General features: G+C 31.1%; 2 protein-coding genes across 2 annotated transcripts; one reads left to right on the top strand and one right to left on the bottom strand.

Moving 5' to 3' along the window:
- Nucleotides 1–610: 610 nt before the first annotated feature.
- Nucleotides 611–2,899, bottom strand: LOC105792200 (tubulin beta-9 chain). The gene is made up of 3 exons (XM_012620648.2): nt 2,435–2,899; nt 2,061–2,330; nt 611–1,498 (listed from the first exon to the last, which is right to left on the bottom strand). Exons 1-3 carry the CDS (start codon nt 2,826–2,828, stop codon nt 825–827), a joined length of 1,338 nt encoding a protein of 445 aa, XP_012476102.1. The 5' UTR covers nt 2,829–2,899; the 3' UTR covers nt 611–824.
- Nucleotides 2,900–8,598: 5,699 nt separating this feature from the next.
- On the top strand, nt 8,599–9,461 carry LOC105792201 (actin-depolymerizing factor). Its single transcript, XM_012620649.2, has 3 exons — nt 8,599–8,664; nt 8,773–9,038; nt 9,150–9,461. Exons 1-3 carry the CDS (start codon nt 8,662–8,664, stop codon nt 9,298–9,300), a joined length of 420 nt encoding a protein of 139 aa, XP_012476103.1. The 5' UTR covers nt 8,599–8,661; the 3' UTR covers nt 9,301–9,461.
- Nucleotides 9,462–10,276: the final 815 nt, after the last annotated feature.

Here is a 10,276-nt window from a genome sequence, read left to right as displayed (position 1 = left end):
TTAAGCGAGGCTTCGTAGAATAATAATGCTTCTAAATTGCGTTGATAAACATTATTTTAATAATGTATATATTTTATGTGTCATTATTAATTTGTTTTAAATCATTCGTTTAATTAATTTGTGGTTTCCACACATGCTTTCTAGTTTAATTCAACCCTTTTAAAAAAACATTATTCAAATTCTACATAACTTTTTTAACAGATATATATATATTATTATAAGTGTGCTATAATCTAATATATTATGAAGAGAGTAAGGTTTTGGATAAAATATTAATTTTTCCGCTACAATTTCTAGTGATTCAATGGTATGCACACTGTTGGGGACGGACATGATGTGTTTACTGCCTGGGCTATCTTTGTGCCATGACGGACAATGTTTAATGTAATTGCATGCTTGGATGATTGTACTCCCCTTCTTAGTCCCAGATCGAGCCAGTAACCTAGATATGTATGCTTAATTAAAAAAAAATCTTATTATAATGAGACATTGCCACAATACACGGCACAAATCGGTAAACCATGTTCCTTAAATTACACAATGTTTTCACAACATAGATTGAATGCATGTTAATAATGTCGGTTAAAACGAAAATTAGTATAAAAAACCATTTACTTAAGGTGTACTAGAAATTACTTATAAGATGAATCAACAAGCAATACAACAACATATACTCCGTAAGCTGTGAGGACAAAACTAAAGTCGACACAATCAACAATACAGTGATCCAAAGACCAAAAACAGGCAGTGAGAAATTGCATCAACACACTCCACAAGCCCAATCCAAAACACAACAAAAAACATCCAAATTATTCCATTAGATTTTAAGCCTCTGCCTCGTATTCCTCCTCTTCCTCGTACTCTTCATCATCTGCAGTTGCATCCTGGTATTGTTGGTACTCAGAAACCAAGTCATTCATGTTACTCTCCGCTTCTGTGAACTCCATCTCATCCATCCCTTCTCCAGTATACCAATGCAAGAAAGCTTTCCTGCGGAACATGGCAGTGAATTGTTCACTCACCCTCCTGAACATCTCTTGGATTGAAGTAGAGTTCCCGATAAATGTGGATGCCATCTTTAAGCCGATTGGAGGGATGTCACAAACAGTGGACTTCACATTGTTCGGGATCCATTCAACAAAGTAAGATGAGTTCTTGTTTTGCACATTGATCATCTGCTCATCAACCTCTTTCGTGCTCATCTTCCCACGGAAGACTGCTGATGCTGTGAGGTATCGACCGTGTCGAGGATCAGCTGCACACATCATGTTCTTGGCATCCCACATTTGCTGTGTAAGTTCAGGGACAGTGAGGGCTCTGTACTGTTGGGAACCGCGTGAGGTGAGAGGCGCAAATCCCACCATGAAGAAATGTAGTCGAGGGAATGGAATAAGGTTTACAGCAAGTTTGCGGAGATCTGAGTTAAGCTGACCAGGGAAGCGAAGGCAGCATGTTACACCACTCATGGTGGCAGAAATTAGATGGTTGAGATCTCCAACTGAACATCAAACATTACAAGTTAGATCTCGTACATTGTATATACAGCCCCGAATGTATTCATTGCACAGTGGCAGAGAAGAGTATCTAAGATTCATGTAGCTCCTACTAATTTAGTTCCACCTAAACCTCAATATACAGAAAGATGGGCTATTACTTCACTGTTTTAACTCTCACAAATTGGAATCTAAATGAGCAGGTTATAGACCTTAAATTGAAAATGCTAATTCAATCACAAAATAGACACAACAAGTTCCACGTGTTCCTAGTTTTGGATTCATCAAAACAAAATAGAAACTTTCAACTAAATCAAATACCAAACGCACTCACAAGTCACAAGCTACCCAAATTTCGTGTAACAAATACATTGAAAAAAAATCAATCTAATTAATATCCAGATGGCTGCCCAAACAATACTATGTTAAACACCTTCAACCAGAATAAATTATAAAAACCCAATTTACAGTTTCTACTTCATTTCTCACCAACCAAACAAACACAAAAAGTAGTTCGACAGTAACAAATCAGAAGCTTCATTTGCAAGAAAACAAAAAAATACTTACAACTTGGAGTAGTGAGCTTGAGGGTACGGAAACAGATATCGTAGAGAGCTTCGTTATCAAGAACCATACACTCATCAGCATTTTCCACAAGCTGATGAACTGAGAGTGTCGCGTTGTAAGGCTCAACAACAGTATCAGAAACCTTGGGAGATGGGAACACCGAAAACGTAAGCATCATTCGGTCCGGATACTCCTCTCGTATCTTCGATATCAACAACGTTCCCATTCCGGAACCCGTTCCTCCTCCCAAAGAATGGCATACCTGAAACCCTGTAACCAAACAGCCCCAATTTATGATTAGCAGTAGACCATAGTTAACACCTAATAACCAAAGGAACCTTCAAATTTTTAAAAATAGAATTGCAAATGATAACCTTGCAAGCAATCGCAATTCTCGGCTTCCTTTCTAACCACGTCGAGAACGGAATCGATAAGCTCCGCTCCTTCAGTGTAATGTCCCTTAGCCCAATTGTTTCCGGCACCGGACTGTCCGAAAACGAAGTTATCGGGTCGGAAAATTTGTCCGTAAGGACCGGATCTTACGCTATCCATGGTTCCGGGTTCCAGATCCATTAAAACTGCGCGGGGAACAAAACGGCCACAACTGGCTTCGTTGTAGTAAACATTAATTCGCTCAAGCTGGAGCTCCGAGTCACCACCATATCGACCCGTTGAATCGATGCCATGTTCGGCACATACGACTTCCCAGAACTTGGCTCCTATCTGATTGCCGCATTGGCCACCTTGGATGTGAAGGATTTCTCTCATTTTCTCGGGAAACTGACGGAAAATTGGAGAGGAAAAATATAAAAGGAATAAGAATTCCGGAAATTCTTTTTATGGGGAAATGGTGTTGAGAGTGGTTTTGGTTTATATAGAGGAGTTAAAAGGTTTCCGTTAATTGACGGCAGGTTGAGCTGGGTTTTAGGTCGGTTAGTAACGGACGTTTCGTTTTCCTGGGAAATTGAATTTTTGAAATTGGGATATGCTTAGTAACTGTAACAATATAGTTACTGGAATTGATGACGTGGCAAGGTGTGGTTGGACAGCCCGGACGGTGGCCTTTCCAGATGGACCCAGGCCCACAATAGTGAATAAGTTAAGAAATTATAACTGTTCAAAATTGGGTTAATGAACAAAAATTAATAATAAGCATGAATGGAGGGTGAGATTAAAAAATAATTGTCCTGATTATTTTAATTATGGTAATAAGATTAAATTTAATGATGAGAGTGTAATTGCTGTGCTGAATATTAAAATAAAGATTATTATTGACAACATTAAATAAAAATGTGTTTATATTGATATATATAATAATAAATTATCCAAAATTTTGTTTAATTTATTATTTTTAGTTTAATTTTATATTTTCTCCAACAAAATTCATGTCACTTGTCTTTGACACCACACTAATCCCATCAGAATTTTTATACTTGGTATAGAATTAAAACTAAATTAAGAAAAAGGCAATTGAAATTCTTTTTTTTTAAAGAAAGTAAAATATTAGAATTTTTATCTAAATAATGTAAAATAATTAAATAAATATTGAAATGGAATAAAGGCAGTAATATTTACAAATCTAGACAGGAGTTACAGTAAAAAATTGGTGCCACCTGACCAACCGGCTGCACCTCTCTCCTCAGCCACCAGTCACATCAGCTTTTTAAAAAATAATATTTTTTTATGGGTGCCCTTAGTCAATCGGTGGCACCGATATTACTATTCTTCGTCACTAGAAAGAAAAATAATGGTTTTGGTCTTTTCATTATGTTTGAATTTAAAATTTAAGTGTTTAGCATTGCTGTCAAAAAGTGTTTTTGAGAAATAAAATGTCCATTTTAGGCATGTTATTATCAAGTAACAAATATACATTTAAATAATATTTAAATTAGTTAATATTATTATATTTTAGTAAGAATATAAAAATTATTATAACTTGTGGTTAATATTTTAATATATGAAATATAAATTTTAAATATTTTTAAGCAATAAATGTTAATTATTTATAAAATTTAATTAGAATATATAAACTATATTTTAAATATTTAAATATAACCATTAAATATTTGTAATTAGTATTTTTAAAAATATTTTCTATTTTTAATTAATGATTTTAACACAATTGTAATTAAGCAACAAGAAAAAAAAGAAAAATATTATGTTATTGGAGGGGTGAAAAAGTAATTAAGCATCAAAAGTGTTTTTGGGAGAGGAAAGGCTAAAATTTTTAACTTATCATTTTCAGCTCCTTTTCAAAAGTGCTTTTGAAAAGTACTTCTGAAAAGCTAAAAATTTCAACCAAAAACAGCTTATTCTTCACAGCTTTTCTTTCAAAAATACTTTTGAAGTCAGAAGTATTTTTTTTAAGTGATGAAGAACTGGTCTTTAGTAGTGGAAATAGATAATACTGTTAATTTCAAATGAAAGAACCTATCTAGGTACACGCAAGCACTTTCAATAATTGAAACCTACGTTTTTTTTAGGTTAAATGATTGTTTAGGGCTCTATATTATATTTTAATTTATAATTTGGTCTTTAAACTTCAATTTGAAATAATTTAGTCCTGTAATTAGTTGATTCAAATATGTAACATAATAAGTTTTTTCTTCAAAAGAACCCTTAAACTCATCACGTCAATATAAAAAAAATCTATGTCATAAAATTGGAATAAGTAACAATGTTACTTATTTCCACTATCAAGTTACACTAAATGACTAAATTTTAAATTCAAACATAATGGAAAGACAAAAACCATTATTTTTCCTTTATGGTAATGAAAGAATAGCAGCAAGGGGTTAAGCTATGGCAATTAAATCTATACAATATTGGTGCCGCCGATTGAGGGCATCCATAATTTTTTTAAAAAAAGCCTTATGTGACCCTGGTGGCTGAGGAGAGGGGTGTCGTCGATTGTTCAGGCGGCATCAAATTTTTTACTGTAGCTCCTACTTAGATTCGTAAATATTAATGCTTTTATCCCATTTCAGTATTTATTTAATTATTTTATATTATTTAGGTAAAAAAAACTCAAAATATTATTAATACATATATTATTATACCTAATTAAAAAAATATGTATTCACCCACAACATGGAAATCCCTAGTAAATAATATATGATAAAATATTGTTTTAATGAGATTCAAAAGGGTGCAGCTTTTCTTTTTTGGTGCCAGTTGAGCTTTGGGTCTGATTCTTGCTTGAGTGCAAATATAATGCCAATGGGAGAACAGAGCACATGCTGTTGGCTGTGAGGGGTATAGTATAGTATAAATGAAGCAAGTTTTCTATATGCATACACTTGCTATTGTAGAAACATTTTGATGGCAAACTCATGTCCGGACAGTGCAGAACCCATCACTTTTTTCTTCATTCTATTTTTGTCTGAAGCTTGCATTTTACTCTCCCATCCTCTTCTTCTACAAAAGGTATACCTTTTTTCAAGGTGGAGGATGGAAAGGTATTGTAGTGTGTAAATGTTTGTTGGATTTTTTTTTTATCTTTTATGTTTGTTTTATTATTCATATTTAAGGTTTGCGATGTTTCTTCTAAGAATATAATTTTTCAGGTTTGAACTTGCATTTTTAAGAGTCATTAAATTATTAATAAATTTACAATTTGGTCACTGAACTATTTGAAAGTTTTCATTCAAATTACTAGACAGTTAACTTTTTTTTAAAGTCTGATTAGTTAGCTCCAAGCGATAATTGGTAAAATAGATCAGGACATATTGTTGGGTAATGTTATAGATTGAAGAAAAAAATATTTAGATTTGTAAATGAGGGTGATAATTAAAAGTATTGAACGAATTCAAAAGAAAAGGGGTTGATAGTATTCTTATTCTTTCATCATGTGAGCACTGAAATATATGGAGATTCTAGTTCCTACCTAAGAAGCTTTACATGCCTTGGAAACGAAGCAATTTATCTTCTACGATCATTTCACATATTTCAATGATTTTGCTTATCTACTCTCAATTTTCTTCGACCCTTGGTTGAGTTGAAGAATATATAATTATTTATGGTAATATGGTTGTTGCAATGTAGGATATTTTAGTATATTATTGGATTTATTACGTCATTTTATTTGGTTAACTTAATTAAAATATAACATTTTATTGTTTGGTTGGTTGGTTAGTTAGTTGGTAGAATATAATATTGTTTAAAATAATATTTTATCAAACTGGTTTTTTACATAATTAAATCTTTAGCATGCAAATTAGGCTTATATAAACTCAATAAATGTTTATTTTTCTTTTTTTTAGTAAATTTCACCTAGGAATGTTTCATTAAAACATCAGATTAGAGTTCCATTTATAAATAAGTAAGTTTTATTTAATTAAATTAAATTAGTTCTTTAATTTCATATAATTTAGAAAATGGCTAAAATATCACAAATGACAAAAAATAAAGGTTAAAATTGAAAACAAGGTGTAAAGGTAAGGTGATATTATTAATAACGCAATTCAAACAAACAACATAATTTCAAAATCTTATATTATCATAAAAAATTATTGAATTAAACCCCAATATTTTATATCTAATTGCTTCAAACTCAATCCATCATTACAAGGACGGAGTCAGAGGTTGGCAAGGTCTACCCTTTTCAAAATGAGATTTTTTTAATTTAGGCATTTTATAATTTATAAAATTTTAAATTAGTAATAATAAAATTACACTTTAGCTCCTAAAATGATAAAATTTGATTTAATCCTTTTAAAAATTATAAAGATATAAACTAATAAAATAGTGAAAATGTATCTTTAGTATCGTAAAATATACAATTTAATTTTAGCTCCTTCAAAATAAATTTCTAGCTTCGCCTTGAAAATTTTAGAAGTTACTGAAATTTAGAAGTTAGAATTATTTGAAAATAATAATTTTGGGGGAAGAAGTTATTTAAGCATTAATCTTAGTTAGGGCAACAAATCTCAACATCGGAGCCAATTTGCAACATTTATATAGAAGTGGATTTATTTACTGATCTGAATATTTATCTGAATCCAAAATATTTTTTATTTGGACTAAAATATATTATAAATTATGCTTTTTAATAAATTTAGAATTTAATATGTTTTATTTTTATTTTCAGGAATTTATTTTTTATTTTTCAAATTTCACGTCAAATTATTAATATTGTTAAATATATCGATATAATATTTTTAAATAAAAAATACTCACTTAGGAGCAATGTAATTAAAAGATGACATTCTAATAAACCTGAATTTAATAAAATAAATTTAATAGTGTTAACGATTGTACTCAAGTTTTGAAATCTGAAAATAAAAGAGTTAAATCCTGAAAATTAAAGTATGGAGATTAAATTTCAAATTTGTGGAGAGTACATATACTTATAACATATTTTAACCTTTTATTTGTATGAAAAATTAGAGTTTCTTTTCCAAAATTGAATTGTTAATTGAATAAGAACATATGCCTGTAACAACATTTGTTTGGACTAAAACAATTTGGATAAGGTTAAAGTATGCTATTAATTTATATATTTTGCGAAAGTTATGGATTTAGTTCTTGTATTTTTTAATTGGTCACTTGTTTTTATGCTTTTTAAAATTTGAAATTTGTTTGGTTAAATTCAATTACTAATCATATACTATGTGTTAGAGGTGATCATGGGCCGGGCCGGGCTTGGATAAAATTTTAGGCCCATTTTCTAGGCTCGGGCCCGACCCGAACCAAAATATGGGCCAAAAAATTTATCCAAGTCCGACCTGAAAGAAAATTGCTAAGCCTGAGCCCGGCCCGACCCATATTTGATTAAAAATAAAAATATATATTTAATATATAATTCGGGCCGGGCTTGGCCAAAAAAGTCTTACCCGAGGCCCAGCCCGTTTTCTAAACGGGCCTCTTTTTTTGTCCAACCCCGTATTTCGGGCCTATATTTTTACCTGAACCCTCCCATTTTTCTGGCAGGCCGTCGGGCCAGGCCGGATAGCCCAACCCATGATCACCTCTATTATGTGTACATGTATGGATTTAGTCAATTTTCTCCAATCGGATAATTCTAAGTCCCTAAACTTTTTGAATTTTGAAATTTTAGTCTTGACGCAAATGATAATCATTAATCGATTAACTGGATTTTTAGTGAGTAATATGTGGAAATAACAAGTTGGCATAACATTACACATATGATAACATGTTTGGCACATCGGATTTTAGAACTAGCAGAACTTTACTTAATGAATCTAATAATTACTATTTGGTGAGGATTGACATTTTAAAATTTAAAAAGTACATGGACTAAAAATGACCAAATAAATGTATAAGGATTTAATCCATAACTTTTGCAAAGTAGAATGACTAATGGCAGAATTTAACCTTTGGATGAATCACAAATTTGACAAAAAAAAAGGAAATGGCAATTAATTTGTGGACTAAATCAGAATCCAAATATTGACCAACACTTCAAAACCATTAAACTTGGCCTCAAAATTGTATGATTTCTTTGAACCTTTCATAACCCCTAAAAACAAGGATCTCTCCTCTCTTTTTAACTTCCGTACCCATCATTCAGCCTCTTGCTCCCTCTCCCCCTTTCACTTTCTCCCAATAGCACCCCCCTCTTGCCTCATTTGACACCAAAATGGTATGTTTACTTTCAGATTTCTTATCAATGGAGATGGATGATGTTGTTTTATTATGACTCATAATAGTGTTTTTTTAGAAGTAATTTAATCCATGGTTTTATGAGCAGGCGAACTCAGCATCCGGAATGGCAGTTAACGATGAATGCAAGATGCGATTCTTGGAACTAAAGGCCAAAAGAAGCTACAGGTTCATCGTTTTCAAAATAGAAGAGAACATTCAACAGGTCATGGTTGAAAAACTCGGTGGACCTAAAGAAAAATACGACGACTTCAGTGCTTGTTTGCCTCATAACGAGTGTCGTTACGCTGTCTTTGATTTCGACTTCACTACCGACGAAAATGTCCAGAAAAGCAAAATCTTCTTCATTGCATGGTTCACCCTACCCAACTCTTTTTAAATATAATCCGTATTTAAGTGTTGAATTGACACCAATCTCGAGTTTAATCTCTATGGTCATAATTTTTTATGTTTGTTATTGTATAGGTCTCCTGATACATCAAGGGTGAGGAGCAAAATGTTATATGCGAGCTCTAAAGATAGATTCAGAAGAGAGTTGGATGGTGTTCAAGTTGAATTGCAAGCAACCGATGCAAGTGAAATGAGTATTGATATTGTCAAAGAGCGAGCTTTCTAAACTCTTCTTTTTTTTTTATCATCGTTTAATCTTTCTGCACTTTGCTTTGGGGAGCCTTTTTTTTCCTCAATTGCCATAAAATGGTAAATTTAATTAGTAAATTTGGGTGTCAAATGAGGGGATTTGAAATATATATTAAAATATATAATTTTTGCTTCTTACTCTTCAAATTTTATTTTAAGTTCGTGAGTTATGTTTAAACTTATTTAGTATAATTTTTTTTAATGGTCTCATTATATGTTCTGATCAGGTTTGTTTTTTTTGACACAGTATCCAAAATTACCTATAGTTCCTCCCAAACTCATAAATAGGAGGATAATACGCTTCAGCGCACTTAAACTTAGTCTTCCTACATTGACAATAATGCCCAATTGAGTGAAATTAACAAATCATTCAACTAACCTTAGATAAATAATTTTGAGGCATAATATATCTATAATATCTATATTTTTGCTACATTTCTTCAAAAAAGAAATATATATTTTGTTACATATTATAAATATATATGTTTAAAGTAAAGTATGTATATAATTTTGATTTAGTGGATAACAAAATTAGATTTGAATTGAAAAATCGTATATTTTAAATTTCGAGTTAATTGAATAAGTTATTTGAGTTTTTTAGTTTTTTCGAATCAATTCGATAATAAATAATCTGATTTTTCGAGTACAAGTCGAATTGAATTTTACAACTTGAATAATTCTAATAACGAATAACAAACTAATGTAAATATCCTCCGGTCATTGTCAGTTTCAAATATGTGCAAATTGGTCTCTAAAAAACAAAATATTCAAAATATTTATAAATTATTTTTCCTAAAATTTTATAAATATATATATTAAAATTACCTAAAAGAATCTTAAAAGTGTATAAAAACCCTAAATTATAGTTTTTCTTAAAAAAATAAAATGATAAATTTGAGGCCTTAAACAAGTAAATTATCGAACCAAATTTATCATACTAATTATCTTATTTT

Source organism: Gossypium raimondii, chromosome 8 (assembly GCF_025698545.1).
Source record: "Gossypium raimondii isolate GPD5lz chromosome 8, ASM2569854v1, whole genome shotgun sequence".
Taxonomy (NCBI): Eukaryota; Viridiplantae; Streptophyta; class Magnoliopsida; order Malvales; family Malvaceae; genus Gossypium; species Gossypium raimondii.
Note: the sequence above shows the minus strand (reverse complement) of the source record. Positions and strands in the feature narration are given on the sequence as shown.